The following is an 18,394-nucleotide window of genomic DNA, read 5'->3' as shown; positions in this document are numbered from 1 at the left end:
CTGTTATTGAATATTCTTTACACAGACTTCTAACAGTAAAACAGGTTTCTGTTTTGTAGCACATTACCATTTATGCTTGCTAGTTAAGACACCCCCCACCCCCCATGAAACCATGGACCTAGCCGTTGATGGGGAGGCTTGCATGCCTCAGCGGTACAGATAGCCGTACCGTAGTTGCAACCACAATGGAGGGGTATCTGTTGAGAGCCCAGACAAACATGTGGTTCCTGAAGAGGGGGCAGCAGCCTTTTCAGTAGTTGCAGGGGCAACAGTCTGATTGACTGATCAGGCCTTGTGACACTAACCAAAACGGCCTTCCTCTGCTGGTACTGCGAACGGCTGAAAGCAAGGGGAAACTACAGCGTAACTTTTCCTGAGGGCATACAGCTCTACTGTATGGTTACGTGATGATGCCGTCCTCTTGGGTAAAATATTCTGGAGGTGTCCATTTGGATCTCTGGGCGGGGACTACTCAGGAGGACATTGTTATCAGGAGGAAGAAAACTGGTGTTCTACGGATCGGAGCGTGGAATGTCAGATCCCTTAATCGGGCAGGTAGGTTAGAAAATTTAAAAAGGGAAATGGATATGTTAAAGTTATATATAGTGGAAATTAGAGAAGTTCGGTGGCAGGAGGAACAAGACTTTTGGTCAAGTGAATACAGAGTTATAAATACAAAATCAAATAGGGGTAATGCAGGAGTAGGTTTAATAATGAATAAAAAATAGGAGTGTGGGTAAGCTACTACAAACAGCATAGTGAACGCATTATTGTCGCCAAGATGGACACGAAGCCCAGGCCTACCACAGTAGTAAAAATTTATATCCCAACTAGCTCCGCAGATGACGAAGAGATTGATAAATTGTATCATTCAGATTGTGAAGGGAGACAAAAATTTAATAGTCATGGGTGACTGGAATTCGATAGTAGGAAAACGGAGAGAAGGAAACGTAGTAGGTGAATATGGATTGGGGGTAAGAAATGAAAGAGGAAGCTGCCTGGTAGAATTTTGCACAGAGCATCACTTAATCATAGCTAACACTTGGTTCAAGAATCATGAAAGAATGTTGTATACATGGAAGAGGCCTGGAGAGACTGGAATGTTTCAGATAGATTATATAATGGTAGGACAAAGATTTAGGATCCAGGTTTTAAATAGTAAGACATTTCCACGGACATATGTGGACTCTTGACGCCACACTACTGGTTATTAACTGTAGATTAAAACTGAAGAAACTGCAAAGAGGTGGGAACTTAAGGAGATGGGACCTCGATAAACTGACAGAACTAGTGGTTGTAGAGAGTTTCAGGGAGAGCATTAGGGAACGATTGACAAGAATGGGGGAAAGAAATAAAGTAGAAGAAGAATGGGTAGCTTTGAGATATGAAATAATGAAGGCAGCGGAGGATCAAGTAGGTAAAAAGATGAGGGCTAGTAGAAATCCTTGGGTAACAGAAGATATATTGAATTTAATTGATGAAAGGAGAAAATACAAAAATGCAGAGAATGAAGCAGGCAAAAAGGAATACAAACATCTCAAAAATGAAATGGACAGGAAGTGCAAAATGGCTAAGCAAGGATGGCTAGAGGACAAATGTAGGGATGTGGAGGCATATCTCACTAGGGGTACGATAGATACTGCCTACAGGAAAATTAAAGAGACCTTTGCACAAAAGAAAACCACTTGGATGAATATCAAGAGCTCAGATGGAAACCCAGTTCTAAACAAAGAAGGGAAAGCAGAAAGGTGGAAGGAGTATATAGAGGGTCTATACAAGGGTGATGTACTTGAGGGCAGTATTATGGAAATAGAAGAGGATATAGATGAAGATGAAATGGGAGACATGATACTGTGTGAAGAGTTTGACAGAGCATGGAAAGACCGAGTCGAAACAAGGCCCCGGGAGTAGACAACATTCCATTAGAACTACTGACTGCCTTGGGAGAGCCAGTCCTGACAAAACTCTACCATCTGGTGAGCAAGATGTATGAGACAGGCGAAATACCCTCAGACTTCAAGAAGAATATAATAGTTCCAATCCCAAAGAAAGCAGGTGTTGACAGATGTGAAAATTACTGAACTATCAGTTTAATAAGTCACAGCTGCAAGATACTAACGCGAATTCTTTACAGACGAATGGAAAAACTAGTAGAAGCCGACCTCGGTGAAGATCAGTTTGGATTCCGCAGAAATGTTGGAACACGGGAGGCAATACTGACGCTATGACTTATCTTAGTAAATAGATTAAGGAAAGGCAAACCTACATTTCTACCATTTGCAGACTTAGAGAAAGTTTTTGACAATGTTGACTGGAATACTCTCTTTCAAATTCTAAAGGTGGCAGGGGTAAAATACAGGTAGCGAAAGGCTATTTACAATTTGTACAGAAACCAAATGGCAGTTATAAGAGTTGAGGGGCTTGAAAGGGAAGCAGTGGTGGGGAAGGGAGTGAGACAGGGTTGTAGCCTATCCCCAATGTTATTCAATCTGTGTATTAAGCAAGCAGTAAAGGAAACAAAAGAAAAATTTGGAGTAGTAGTTAAAATCCAGGTTAAGAAATAAAGACTTTTGAGGTTCGCCGATGACATAGTAATTCTGTCAGAGACAGAAAAGGACCTGGAAGAGCAGTTGAATGGAATGGACAGTGTCTTGAAAGGAGGATATAAGATGAATATCAACAAAAACAAAACAAGGATAATGGAATGTAGTCGAATTAAGTCGGGTGATGCTGAGGGAATTAGATTAGGAAATGAGACACTTAAAGTAGTAAATGAGTTTCGCTATTTTGGGAGCAAAATAACTGATGATGGTCGAAGTAGAGAGGATATAAAATGTAGACTGTTGATGGCAAGAAAAGCGTTTCTAAAGAAGAGAAATAAGTAGTTTCTGAAAGTATTTGTATGGAATGTAGCCACATATGGAAGTGAAACATGGACGATAAATAGTTTAGACAAGAAGAGAATAGAGATCTGATAACTAATGAGGAGGTATTGAATAGAATTGGGGAGAAGAGAAATTTGTAGCACAACTCGACTAGAAGAAGGGATCGGTTGGTAGGACATGTTCTGAGGCATCAAGGGATCACCAATTTAGTATTGGAGGGTAAAAACTGTGGTGGGAGACCAAGAGATCAATACACTAAGCAGATTCAGAAGGATGTAGGTTGCAGTAGGTTCTGGGAGATGAAGAAGCTTGCACAGGATAGAGTAGCACGGAGAGCTGCATCAAACCAGTCCCTGGACTGAAGACCACAGCAGCAACAACAACAACAGCAGTTAAGACATCATTGTATAGAAAACATAATTTCTTGACTGGCTTCATACAAGATTATGTAATGCTTTGGTTCATGTTTTGAGAAAGGTATTGCCTCTAATGCACTAGTCAGGATGTAAATAATGCTCTACTGTCTTCTCTTTGTTTCAGAGATGTCACCTCAAGTATTGAAAGTGCCAACTATCTTGTAACTGACAGAATAAAAGACTGTGAAAAAGTAAGTATACTGAAGAAACAGTGAGTATGTAATTTACAGTTGCAGTAGTCTTTGTGATTACATGGTCAGTACAAAGTGCACAATAATATAAACTGTCATACTATGTTGCTTCTACGTATGATAGCAGTGGGTACTAAATAAGACTGCATGATAAATGCAGAGTAAATTATAGTGTGAAACTCAATGTTTGATAAATGAGGTTTACTTACTATAATGTTCCAGAAATTCAGAGACAAAGTAAAAGCAGTGGTCAAGCAAGAACTGTTTAGATTTTACCTTAAATATGTTTAAAGTTGGTATGGATTTTAAATAAGGAGACATATGGCTGAACTCCAGTATGATATATTCCTATTTTGGACAAGTTTGTTCTTACTGCATTTGTGTGTGGTTTCAGCTTCTGCCTAGTTTCATATTTGTGTAGATCATAGTTATGTTTGAAGATGTTTTCTTTCTTTTAAATGCTGCCATTTGTAAAGTTTAGTATTTAATATACATATATTCAAACAAGGCAGAGGTAGTATTTTGAGACCAAAAGAGGGGTCTACAGGAATCCCTGCATTCAGCTTTCATCACCCTGATAACTTTTTTCTTTACTTTAATTGTGGAACTCTCCCAAAAAATTATTCCATGCGTCAGTAGTGACTGTATACTACCATCATATGTGGTCATCACTGATAAGCAGTTAGTATGGTGAGCGAGAGTCCTAACAACGTTCATACAAATATTCAATTTTTTATTAAGATTTGCTAATGTACATCACCTACTTCAAATCTTCCTGAATATCCATGCTTAAAAATTTTGTACAACTCACATTTGTGACACTTTTCCCTTCAATGGTGTACAAGGTTTGCAGGATAGAGGTTTTGCATGGTGCAAAACTTAACTGCCACAGTTCTTTCAGAATTTATAATGAGACTATTAGTCCTGAACCACAGTGCTAAGCTACACATAACTGATGTTGCACTTTCCTGCAGATTTGCCTCAGTGTGTGATTTAATTAAGAATATTCATGGAATTTGCAAAAAGTACTGTGGTTCCATCATTTTAGTAGCCAAGTCATTTACATACAGCAGAAATAGGACACAGCACAGAACTGACCCTTATGGGAGTCCATCCCCTCCCCTGCCCCCCTCCCCCTTATTGCTGCAAATGGTAGATATATTGTGTGATTCACTGTCTTTATATTTTATGTCTTTTAATCTGTTGATGATTATTAAGATTTGATCGGATTCACATTTCAGATTGCCCTATAATTACTTATGCAAAAGAATGTCATGATCAGTAACATCAAAGGCTTTACTAAGATCAAGAAATATTCTAGGCACGTGTTGCTTTTAGTATTTCATTTAAAAAGGCACAAATTGCAGATGGGGTTGAGTTTCCAGTCCTTAACCCATGTTGTAAGTCATCTAAGAAGGCTGTTAATCTTCTAAAGAACACTGTTTTCATAATTTTGGTGAAGCCTGACAAAACTGACACTGGTGTATAATTAGCAGTTTTGTGTTTTGCACCCTTCCTAAGCAGAGGTGTTACTTTTGCAGTTTTAGTTTATTTGGAAATACACCACTCTTGAATGATGAATTTATTATGTCTAAAAGTGGTTCCGTTGCACTAGCTTTGATGATATCATCTGGTATCTCATGAGCACTCATTTAATACTTATTAGGCAATCCTTTAATAATTTTTACAACACCTCAGGTGGTGTTGGATATGTGAATAATGTATTTGCTTGAGTTTTTTGATCTGACTGTACTATCTTACTGTCTGGCTGTTTGTCACGATGCGGGTTTATCAACTGCTGCACTATGTTTGAGAAATAATGACAGAATGCACTAGCTGTTTGTCTGGGTTAGGTCAGCTTATTGTTGTTCACAATCAGCTCTATATTACTGTGAGTAACTGACCTTGCACACATTTCTCATCCTATAATTTGCCAAGTTGCTTTAGTTTTTTGCTCAGAATTACACATTAGTTTTTGTCGCCCTTGCCCCCTCCTGTGTCAGTATTTGTTTATATTTTTTGAGTAGGTAATAAAATCAGGACTAATATTTCACTTGGAGTATTGGGACAGTCTCATCTCATTTTGACATAATATCTTTAGCCCTTTTGTGAACCCCCCCCAACCCCCCCTTTTTTTCTTCAGAGTTGAATGTCTTTTTCTTGAGAAAAGGTATTTTAAAAAAAGCTTAAATGTGGCCATAAACTTGTTGTATGGTTCATTGGTATCATTTAAGATAAATATAGATTAATGTGAAATCAGCTCTTGAAGTTAGTGGAATTGCTGGTTTATATTGAACTGGTCCCTTTTACACTCTCCAATGAAAATACTTTGCAAATCTGATTATCAAGTACTTCACTTATATAATTATGTGAGGAGATGAATACACAGTTTTTGAGGTCATTGGGCCTATTGATGATGATCCGGATTCCCCTTTTAACTCTATGAATCTACAGTTTCCGTTGAGACTTGTGTTCTCCATTGCAAGTGATGGGGCCATTCGTTACGTACTGCAGAACTGGTTAGATGCGACAACGTTTCTACTGTGGACAATGGCGTCTGTCTGTGTGTGTGTGTGTGTGTGTGTGTGTGTGTGTTTGTAGTGGTATATCCTTTACTAGCCCCTCTCTCTCTCTCTCTCTCTCTCTCTCTCTCTCTCTCTCTCTCTCTCTCACACACTCACACACACACACACACACACACACACACATAATAATTATGAATTTCCTCCAATAATTAAAACTTAACGAATGACATGGCAAAAATTGCAATTTTTTGGTGACCTGTAAGTAGAAGCAAATAAAGTGCTCAAAAGGATGCACAAGAGCAAAACATTTTTTACCACTTGAATTCTCAACATTTTTTTCTTTTCACATTTTTGATAGATAGTTGGTATGCTTGTTCTGTTCTGTCCCTTTTAGAATTTTGATTACATCAAACAATAGATGCCTCTGTGATGAAGCCATCATGATACAGTGCTTACACGGAAAGCTTGAAACTGTAAATGAGTGCCATTGCTGAAAGGAAGGTGTTGAGTCCGACTTCCCTATTTAAATGAAACTGTAAAGAATAAAAAGGAGCTAGTAAGGGGTATTGGACCCGACAATACCCTGAAATCTTGACTGTGGTGACAGACTGATCTATGGCGTAGCCCGAGTTCTGGGTTAGGTTGGAAGGTGATTCTTTGGTTGTGAGTTAAAAGTTGTGGCAACAGATTCACCTGTGGCAATTCCTAATGTTTACATTCCCAATATATTTAATGGATTTTGGAATATTTGATGAAATTTTCACATAAAAACTAAAATTGCAAGATAAATTCTGAGAACCTGTATCAGATAGTGGACGTAGATGAGTATTTTGATGCATACTACATACATATTTGTTATATGAACTACAAGAAATGCAGAGGCGGTGGACGCTACAACGTAGAGTGCGATAGTGACCACCAACACCCCGCCCCTTTCCCCTTGCCAACCTCACAAGAAAGTAATGTAGATTAAATATTCATGTGCTTAGCAATTTGTAATAGGAGCATGTTTTGAGAACTTAGCTTTTATTTGTTTTGGGATTGTATATGATAATTTGTAACTTAATTTATGGCTGAAAGTAATTCAGATTAAATTCTGATCCAAATGTCACAATGATGATTTGTGGGCCTTTTGAATATTTTAAAATCATAGATAACTGTTGGCGGTATACTGCAGTGTTGAATATTCTTCCTCCTGGAAATTTGTTTTAATGATGGGGTTGTATTCTTTATTGATGTCATGCACATGTACCTTAGTTATATATGTCCCTGTAATTGTCACAGATTAAATGCTCTTCATTTCACTAGACTAATTGAAGTATTCGGATACAAACAACTCATCCGAGGCAACCCAAATAATACTATTGATGCAAAACAAATGTCAGTATTCAGTTCCTTCTGTTTGTAAATGTATGTCATATACTATAGCTTAATTATGTCATGGTCATTGTGGGTAGTCTCAATTGCCCCACCTTGCATTTTTTCCTTGGGTGTGATTTCATTCTCAACATAAAATGTGTCATGAGACACAAGCAATATGCTTCCATGGATGTGATACTGAAGTAGTCTTTTTCACTTGGATACTCAATAACATTCCCTACTCACTGTTCTTGCGTCTTTAAGTTAAAACCCTGTGACACACGGTCTTTATGAAGCCCCATATGTGCTCATTAAATGGATCACAGATGTAGAGGAATGTGCAGTATGAGTTGTTGATTTTGACCAGTGACATGGAAAACGTGACAAACTCAGTAGACAATGTGGCGACTATAACATGACGTTATTGACTATTTGTTTCTTCAAACTAACTGAGCTACAGATCCATCTGTTAGCATAACCAGGCTTTTTTAATATCATCTTCACTGGCTTTTCAGTCTGTCACCAAGTTTTTGTTTTTTACTTTTGCATTTTTTGGCTTCACCAACTAAAAACAAAACCATGAATATATGCATCAAAAGGTGTCATGACATCAGTCATTAACATTACATCACTAGCCAAAGCCGACAGTTTGTATCGATCATTCCTCTTGACTCTGCATACTAACATGAAAATTAATAATTTGTGAGTGGTGTAATGTATTATGTGAGAAATTTTATCCTTAAATAGAATTTCACTGTCATCAGAAAATATGTTTGATTTCATTACTGAGGAAGAGCATTATGCATCTGTTTGAAGGAAGGCAGATGTTAGTACGAATTTATTGTGTTGCACATACGCTACTAATAAGTGTGACCTGTTAGAGTTGCATGTATAGTGAGAGGATGTGAGGGTACCATATTACTACCGATTTAAGTTGAGTATATATAAGAATCTGCAACATGCTTCATTTGAAATAATCAAACAAAAATCTTGTTCATCTAATTGGGGACACCTTGGCAGTACACTGCCTTGGGCCTTCTATAACTTCACAAAATTTGAAGTTGCCTTCATTTGTGCCATCCAAGAGTCAACACTAAACACAATCTGTAGGGTGTAGTACACCATCGTCGTCTAAATTATATAGCTGAATGACGTAGCGCAGATCCTTTGTCGTCATTAAGTCTCTCTTGTATAACTAATGATACAAAAGTATCACTGAAGACTGAAGCGTGAATAGCAGAAATGAGCACCACGGACATGAAAAGGATCATGGCAGCGAGACCGTAGACACCTCTGACGGTTTGCATGGTTATAGAACATCCCCACGTCTGCTACCCATAGATGCCAGTCGAGCTCTTGTGCAAATTTCTTTGTTTTGTTGTGATGACAAATTGTAGCCAAGCTCCGTTTAGTGACATATTCTTAAACAAGTTAACACTGGATGCTCTTCTGGCGCTTACTAAGCATGTGTCGAGGAAATGTGTTCAAAATATCTTGAAATAAATGATGAAGTGATTTCTGGTGGAGTAAAATGTGTGGTGATGGTATCAGGACAAGTGACACACTTTAAGAGACAAACACAAAATTGTTAAAAATTTTAGGGAGGAATACGTGAAAGCCCTGTATACTGCACTCCCCCAAATCTACGTGTTTTTCAGTGTGTGTAGGCAGGATTTTCTAGGTGCGCATGGTGGAAGAGAAGATTGCCACAAACACATGGCTAGCAAAATTCATTCAGATACAGGTAAGCTGAGGGACACAAACAAGAATTTAACAATTTTAGTAAATTCTTGAAAGATGAAAGTTTGGTAACAAACACAGAGCTGTTATTTACGACATTCCTTGTTGAGCACAACTTGAGTTTAGCATGCAGTGACCATCCAGGAAGTTTGTTCAAGAAAATGTTCCCCAATTCGAAAATAGCCTACAAGTACCAAGAACCAAAAAGGGAGTGTTAGTTAAAAGTGTGGCTTCGAGGGAAAGATAACAAAGTTAATGAAATGCTAGTCTCTTGCCCTGGCAACAGACGGCAGTAACGATACAAATGGCGAAAAACTCTATCCAGTAGTGTCGCTTTTTGATGCTGAAAACATGCAGATGAACTGTAATTCTCTCGATTTGAGAATCTGACGACAACACGGGCAAAGGAATATTCAGTGTTTTGGATAATGAACTAAAGAAGTGGGAGATGCCATGGCATAACTATATAGATTTCTCATGTGACAATGCAAATAATTTGACTGGTGTTTCCAAAGGCGTAAGTTCTTTTATTTGTAAAGAAAATACCAATATTCACGTTTGAGGCTGTGATTGTCATCTTGCACACTTAGCTGCTCAAAAGGGCTGTAATGGTCTTATAAATATTAATACTGAGCAGTTTTTAATTTACATTTCTTATTACTTGCTAAAGAGTTCAAGGAGGCAAAATGCTTTAAAGCTTTGTCTTTGATGAAAAACCACACAAAATATTGGCGTCTGTTTCTACTAGGCAGTTGTCTGGCCTACTGCGCACATTAAGGGTCTTAGAACAGTGGCACTCGAAAATGTTCCTCTGTGAATGGTATCCTGATACGGCCACCTCAAAATTTCTACAAGTTAAGGCACAGTTTGAAAATCCGTATAATAAACTTTATCTTTTGTTTCTCAGTTCTGTTCTTCCACTTATCAACTCCTTTAAATGTATTCCTCCAACTAGAGGCCGCACTTATTCATACACTTCATTCAGAGTTAAATAATCTTTTCAGTGAACTTTATTGTTCGCTTTATGAAATCATCCACAGTTCCGGAGTCTGATAGTAATTTGCTTCATGTGACATTTCGATCTGTTAAATAATAGAAAAATGACAGTGAGTTGGTCATTGGAGCAAACATGAGGGCTTAAATTAAAGGAAGTTGCTCTAGAGGAAGCTACATTGAAAATTTTTTATTCAGATGTCATACTGTTCTGTACAAAAACATGTGAGTGCATTGTCAACAAAGAGCCAAATAAAGATAGATACTGAAGTTGACAAGAGTTCAGTCCGTGCTAATTTGATACATTCTTTTCTGAAAAGGATGAGAAGGCTGACAGAATTTGGTATGATACTTCAGAACTCACTGATGTTTCAGAAGCAAGAAAGTACTCTTCACTGAGTAAGCTCATGATAGCTGTTCTAGTACCACATTGATTTGCCAGTGGATAGAGTTTTTAGTTTGATGAGGAAGAACAATACAGAATTTCATGCTAATATGAACACAGAACTGTTTAAGTGCTCTGTTAGTGCAGAGGATGCATACGATTTCGAAAGAAGCAGCATGTCACCAGAGTACTTTCAACAAACAGGAGCTGCTGGGGGGGAGGGGGGGGGGGGCGGCAACTAGAGTATTCCATTCAAAAAATGATTCTTCAGTTGTACTTCAGAGATATAGTGCAGATCAATAGTGTGTTGGTTTTTCAATAATTTCTGATTTAGCGATGCATCAAAAATATCCTGCCACAACCCCCTCCCACTCCTTGCATTATCCGGCGCATTACTTATTGGCTTTCTTAAAAGTTGGCATCTCTGCACACATCATTACACATTCAGAACTACTTCTTTCTTCTTCTTCTTCTGCTGCTGCTGCTGAGGTGGAGGAGGGGATTAGGAGTAGGAGTTGTCAAGCATATATAATTTCAATTTATGTTTTTTAATTTTATTTTCTCTTAATTCTTTAATTTTTTGCATTATGGAGTAGATGTTCACAGATTTTTTTATGGCTGAATATTCCAATCCTTCATGCACCACATTAAGGCTGAATGAAGGGTACTATGATTCATTTCGCCTTCTAGTGTTATATTTACAAACATCACTGTTCACTGTTGTTTTCAAACTTCACAGGCAAATAAATTTATGTATTCTTGCAAAAATGTTGTTTGTAATTAACACACAAATCAATTCTGTAGCAAATTTTTAAAATAGTTTATGCACTGCAGTAATGATTTTAAATAAATGCAAAGAAAATCAGTAAATTTTTTTAGTATAGCTTGGTTTGATTCCTTTCCCTGTCTAGTAGAAGATTTGAGGTAGACAAGTAACCAGGAAGTGCCTAGTTGAAAAATAAAAACATACTTATTTCCGAATTTTGTGTTTTCTTTGTCAGTATCAGATGACTTTATTTTCTCTCCTAGAAAACGATAAGTGCTATAATGCTTCTACTTAGTAGATCAGTAGATGCATCTCTCGTGCACAGCTGTCGTATATAAGTTTGTGTGAAAGCTGCAATCACTGATAATTTTTGTCACGTTGCAGTTGAAATTCGACCACAGCAGATGTACGGCAGTGAGGCCAGCGTGGGTGTGGGAGTGCAATGACACTCGCAAACTCGTGCCCACGGCTCCGTACGAGCTTGAGTAGCCGAAGTAAAGCGAAGCTTGTCATCAGGCTGCAGGCAGTCACTACCTCGTCCAAAAGATCTTACCTGTCATTTTTATTGACAATTATCTGATTAATTTAAATGGATGAATGTTTTTATTCATATGTGATACTTTAATATTGCAGTGTACTTGATTCCGGTGTTATTAAAAGACTCTTAGATTTGGTCTTCTTTTTTAATTTCCTTAGTCCCATTAGGAAGAGAACCTACCATTTCATGGATAAGTTTATACAACATCAAATTTACTTATATATTTATTTACATTCAGGAGGCGAATCTCTAAATACTGCCAAGAGACATCCACAAGTTTTTGAAATTGGTTGTGCCTTCCCAAAGGCAGAAAAAGGGATAGGTTAGTGAAAGGGGAGGGGGGCAGAGGTCACTTGGAGCTGATGTTGAGAGGGCGGCAGCTGTGGCAAAGGTTAGAGGAGACGAAGCTGAAAATGGGGAGTGTGTTGCACTTTTATGAGTGTCTACCAGTAGTACATACAAGGAGAGGTCCCCAGTGGTGGGACTGACTTTTTGAAATAGTCTGTAGAATGATGTTGGTTAAGGTTCAAGGAATCGCATCCTGCCAGCCATTCACCCTGGTGGGCCCTCATTTGCAAGTAATCAACGTAAAAGATTTTGGAATTTTGTGCGATACCCAACACCCTTAAAAATAGTAACACTCTACAGACTAGTTTCATAGTGTAAGGTTAAGCTGCTATCTTTACATGCAAAAGGTTGTGGCTTCAAATCTGCTCAGATGCTTTGAAATTTTTTATTTTTAAATCCTTATCAAAATCACTTAGTCATTATTTTTTCAAAGAATTGGTTTAAATGCGGTTTTTTTCCTAATTTCTATTCCTTTGTCGTGTCATATTTGTCATCCTATGAACTACATCATTTGCTTTGATTTTTCTTCCTATCAGTCTTTTCCTACCTGGCATTCGTGCTCTTGTGATTTTGAGGTTATGTATTTCTCAATTTGCTTGAATTTCATTTTACTTCCAATCTCTGCTTTAGTTTAAATCGTCATCTGCATTATTTTGTCCATAGTTCAATAAGAATTTAAGTTTTAAATGTTTGTTTGATGATTACCATTCAAAAATGTGCATGTTATAATCACATATACATTCGTGACGGCATTGCCCAGTCAATATAAGTAGATTATTTTCATCTTTCTCGTTTTTGATCGGTAGGTCGGCATTTTTTAAATGTTCAAACTTTATGATGAATAACTAAAACTAATTAAGTTAATACATTGATTAAAATGATGTGACAAATGAAAAAAATGCATGTAAATCAATTAGCTGAATAAAAAATAGTGATCGTCAATTCGATAAAGATTTAATAATAAAAAAAATTTAGTGTACTGAATGAGTTTTGAACAGCCAGCCTTCTGCATATGCCTAACACACAACCAATCTGTAGATTGCTACTATTTTTAAAGCTGTAGAGCATCACGCAAAATTCCTAAACTTTTTTCGTCGGTTACTCGCAAATCAGGGCCCACCAATTTGGATAGCTGCGTGGTGTCACCCCTTGGACCTTAAGCTACGTCACCATATAGATCGTTTCAAAAAGCCAGTCCCATTGCTGCGGACCTCTCCTTGTTAAAATTTTGCCTTTTGGGAGTAAGCACTGGGCAAACATGTTATCTCTTTGGAATGTTAGGTTTCTTAAATTATTATTCCTTTTGTTTGAAATAACTCTCAAGAGACTCTTCCATCTCTGTAACCTGTGTACTATTTGTAAAGTGAACTTCCCTGACTGTTACAATTATTCAGTAAAAGTATCCCTCAATAAATTTTGTCAGTCATTCTTCACAGTAGGCTATTTAAAGATCACTTTACTTTTATTCCAGCAAATCATATGCAAACGAAATTTCTATAAGAATGTTTCAGTATTGGGTCACTACATTACATTAGCATGATATAAGTTCTTAGCTCGAATACAATGAGATATCTGGAACAGAATGATCTCCTACATGCTGGCCAGCATGGATTCGAAAATCCTAATCATGCTTTTCCCATGTGACACACAAACTGACTAATTGAGGCAAATAGGTGGATGCAGTATTTCTCAACTACCGAAAAGTTTTTGACTCGCTGTCGACGTGGTGAGGCCACTGTTGTCTAGGGCCCTTTGCATCTGTAACTACTTGGTGCATAAGTCTCAACGAATTACTTCTTTAATCACCATCCTGTGGTTATTAGATGAAACAAGCAGTTACTGATTAAGTGTGCACCATACTGTAGAAATTACTTTTTATTCTCTTTGCTTGTATTAACTCTAAATTCACATTTTATGATTAACTTTGTCATATGTATGAACATCAGTACCATAAAACAAATCAGTAAGCTACATTGACTAGGAGAACTTTCACAAAGTTTACAAGTGGCAGTGATTAACATAGATGTTTGCACAATAAGTAGAAGAGACCACTAACCGAGTAGCAGAGGTGTTGGTTGAGTCATCAAGTAGCACGCACAGTGGAGAATGGAAACTTTGTTAGCTTTTGGTAGATTCCTTTGTCAAGCTAGAGCAAAAATACACACACTGTACGGTCTCCTGTTCCTGGATATAATTTAATTTTTAATTTAATGTTTGAAAAATAATCTCTAAACCGAGTTAAAATAAATATTTTTGTTATCTCCTCTGTATTAGGTTAATTCTTGAAATGAAAATAACATCTTTCTTTTATAGAGAGAGATTTTCTTTCACATGGCGAATAATATACTTACATTAGAAAGAAATATAAAGAAGGGGTGTTAACATGGTTAAATAAGTTGAAAATACTAGAAATTCTGATGTTACAGATCTGATTTCGTTATGTAAATGTTTTGAACTGAGGAAAACGTTCAAATAATCCAAACAAGATTCTGTGTTCCTACATAAGTTCAGGCCGAAGCCTATCTGTGCTATTTTTAATCAATCGGCTGAAAAAACTAATTTGAGAAGATAATATTCTTGTCAGCTGCAGAGTTGGAAGAGAAAATGTTTAATTTACTTCACTGTAAGTTGCACGTCCTTCATGCAGCTGAAATAATTTCAGATGTACCACGTAATTGCGGTGGCTGGAGTTAGCCAGCGATGTTCCTTCTGTTGCTGTAGATGGAGCTAAATTCTGAAAATGGCTGGACTATTTGACATCGAATGTTACAAATACATATTAAATAATTTCAAAGTGAATGTCTAATATTTGTATTAAAATATTTGTAACTTTTACATGCCTTCTGTTCTACAGAAGTCTTTCTTAATTATACATTTGACCGATCACAGAGGCAGCTACTAACAGAGGGAGACAACATCCTTACTGGTGCTCTTAATAATATGAATAGCGTGAAGATCTTAGATGATAACTAATTGTTCTTTCTGCAATTAATGTAGCAGCAGTACGCATTTTAGTCTCTGGTACATCATATAGTTATTATTACTGTACAAAATCATCTCTAATATTACAAATGTCACATAAGTTACATTACACATAATACACTGTACATTATATACACACAATTATTCCCATTGATTTTTTACAAAATTTGATGTCCCTTTGTATGGGGACAACACACCTTTGCTCCATTATCATCCCAGGTGGACACACACTGTCGTGATTGCAGATCGGCAGGTGGACTGGGGGTGGAGGTTGTGTTGAGTGGAGAGGGTAGAGGGAGAAAGAAGCAGGAAGCAAGAGAAGGGGATGGCAACAGGTCTCTGACGGCTCAGAGGGTGGCACAACATGTGTGAGATGAGAATGTGAAAGACAGAGGTGGCAGGTGCACAGCCTAGGCAAGTGATACATGGGTATCGAAGCCGGTAAGGTGCAGCGCACGAGAGAGATGATATGGACATGTGGATTGGGGAGGGAGGGGGTGGGGGGCGGTAACAGGACAGGAGAAAGTGAAACTGATGGGTAAATCTTGTGGAGACACTGGGTTACTGCAGATTTAGATGGGGGGGAATTACAGGAGCAAAGGATATGTTGCGAGGTGTCATGTAACGTGGGTTATTGGTGAGAATTACCTATGTTCCACTGAAAATGCTCACGCTGGTGAAAGATGGTCGTGTCTCTTACAAATATTTTATGCACTAGGAAAAAGTCCACTGTGCGTACCCCAGTCTGTGATGCGTGCACTTACTGCCTGGGCAGTGGCGTAACACCAGAGAGGCAAGGCTCGACATGGTGAGCGCAGTAGCATTTGCTGGGTGTGGATATTTATCGAATGTTACAAATACATATTAAATAATTTCAAAGTGAATGTCTAATATTTGTATTAAAATATTTGTAACTTTTACATGCCTTCTGTTCTACAGAAGTCTTTCTTAATTATACATTTAACCGATCACAGAGGCAGCTACTAACAGAGGGAGACAACATCCTTACTGGTGCTCTTAATAATATGAATAGCGTGAAGATCTTAGATGATAACTAATTGTTCTTTCTGCAATTAATGTAGCAGCAGTACGCATTTTAGTCTCTGGTACATCATATAGTTATTATTACTGTACAAAATCATCTCTAATATTACAAATGTCACATAAGACACTGTACATTATATACACACAATTATTCCCATTGATTTTTTACAAAATTTGATGTCCCTTTGTATGGGGACAACACACCTTTGCTCCATTATCATCCCAGGTGGACACACACTGTCGTGATTGCAGATCGGCAGGTGGACTGGGGGTGGAGGTTGTGTTGAGTGGAGAGGGTAGAGGGAGAAAGAAGCAGGAAGCAAGAGAAGGGGATGGCAACAGGTCTCTGACGGCTCAGAGGGTGGCACCACATGTGTGAGATGAGAATGTGAAAGACAGAGGTGGCAGGTGCACAGCCTAGGCAAGTGATACATGGGTATCGAAGCCGGTAAGGTGCAGCGCACGAGAGAGATGATATGGACATGTGGATTGGGGAGGGAGGGGGTGGGGGGCGGTAACAGGACAGGAGAAAGTGAAACTGATGGGTAGATCTTGTGGAGACACTGGGTTACTGCAGATTTAGATGGGGGGGGGAATTACAGGAGCAAAGGATATGTTGCGAGGTGTCATGTAACGTGGGTTATTGGTGAGAATTACCTATGTTCCACTGAAAATGCTCACGCTGGTGAAAGATGGTCGTGTCTCTTACAAATATTTTATGCACTAGGAAAATGTCCACTGTGCGTACCCCAGTCTGTGATGCGTGCACTTACTGCCTGGGCAGTGGCGTAACACAACAGAGGCAAGGCTCGACATGGTGAGCGCAGTAGCATTTGCTGGGTGTGGATATTTATGCCTTGGTGATGCCCCTTGAAGGTATCATGAACACACTACTGAAAACAGACATACTCAATTTAAACGCTCAAAATAAATGAAGACTGTAAATCATAGATCTTAAGCTGAGTTCGGTGTGGTCAAATGTACTGAATTATGTATTTGAAGTTACGAGTAATTGACAATTGGATCTGCCTTGACAACTGATGTAAATAGTCGAAACAATGCAGCAGATTATCGCTGAAGACGTGTTCGTCGTTCCGTAGCGGGAAATAGTGAGACCCGTACTTACAGCATCACTCCACCCGGAGATGAAATTTAGAAGAATAAGTTCACGTACGGCTGTGGTATGGAGTGGATGGACCAAGAGAACAAAACAAAAAGGTGACTGTATTTGAAGAAGAATTGTAAAAGGTAACTTAGACCACATCAAACTGACAGATCCACCACACAGTGTTCCCCCTCATGGTGTTAAAATCAAGTTTCCATGTACACACGTGCAAAAGGGAAACACTGCAGAGGATATCTCCCATGTGTTTAATTCAGAAAAGGTGGTGTTAGAGGGGAGGGCTGCAGACAGCACAGATTGTGAAGTAGTCATCAAGGTCGAGCACATTGTACCCGGTAGTGTGTTCTGCCTCTGGGTGACAACTTTGATCACAGCCACTGTTTGGCAGTGGTCATTCGACTTGGTAGACAGTTAGTTGGTGCTCGTGCCCGCATAAAATGTTGTGCAGGGAGTGCAGCACGGCTCAAGGATGACATGGCTGCTTTCAAAGGTGGCCCTACCTCTGATGGAGTAAGGAAAAGCCTGTGACAGGACTGGAGTAGGAAATGCTGGATGAATGGGTTATCCGAGTCTTCCACAGGCATATGAACCCTTTGGCAAGAGGTGGGGAGTGGTCTGCCAGAGCTTTTGTACATATTTGCATAACAAGTGATGGACAACCACAATAATGAAAGCCAACTACTGAACATAGGATATGCAGTTGTTGATGACCAGTTACAGACTCCACCATGCATTTCGATTACTTTTATACTTAAAACTATCGAGCATTGACTTATTGCTGTTTTGTGAGCAACACCTGTATGAAGAGACACATCATATAGAAATGACAAAATAGTAAAGAGGTAAGCTGTTATATTTTAGATATCAACATGAAAGATGGCAAAAATGGTTGATGCAGTGATACAGTAAGTGGTGAAGTAAGTTCATTTCATTAGAAATTTGCAAAATAGTACATACTATTTTATGGGATGCATGTTTTAATAAGGGTTCTCAAAATTTACCCCAAATTAGAGAATTAAAATTTCTAATTAGAATAATCAATAAGCTAACATGTTATTTTAGTAAAATTATACACTATCAGAAATGAAAAAAAGACTGG

At 38.2% G+C, this 18,394-nt stretch overlaps 1 protein-coding gene across 1 annotated transcript in view; it reads left to right on the top strand.

Annotated features, from left to right (window-relative positions):
- The window catches only part of LOC126425128 (DNA repair protein XRCC1-like), a 73,823-nt gene extending 61,888 nt beyond the window's left edge, over nucleotides 1-11,935 (top strand). The window contains exons 13-14 of the mRNA XM_050088071.1: nucleotides 3,426-3,492; nucleotides 11,645-11,935. Coding sequence (XP_049944028.1) covers nucleotides 3,426-3,492; nucleotides 11,645-11,749 — 172 coding nt within the window. The 3' untranslated portion in view covers nucleotides 11,750-11,935. The remainder of the gene's footprint in view (nucleotides 1-3,425; nucleotides 3,493-11,644) is intronic.
- The last annotated feature ends 6,459 nt before the right edge of the window (nucleotides 11,936-18,394 follow it).

This window comes from Schistocerca serialis, chromosome 10 (genome assembly GCF_023864345.2).
Source record: "Schistocerca serialis cubense isolate TAMUIC-IGC-003099 chromosome 10, iqSchSeri2.2, whole genome shotgun sequence".
NCBI lineage: Eukaryota > Metazoa > Arthropoda > Insecta > Orthoptera > Acrididae > Schistocerca > Schistocerca serialis.
This window is presented reverse-complemented; position numbering and strand designations above follow the sequence as displayed.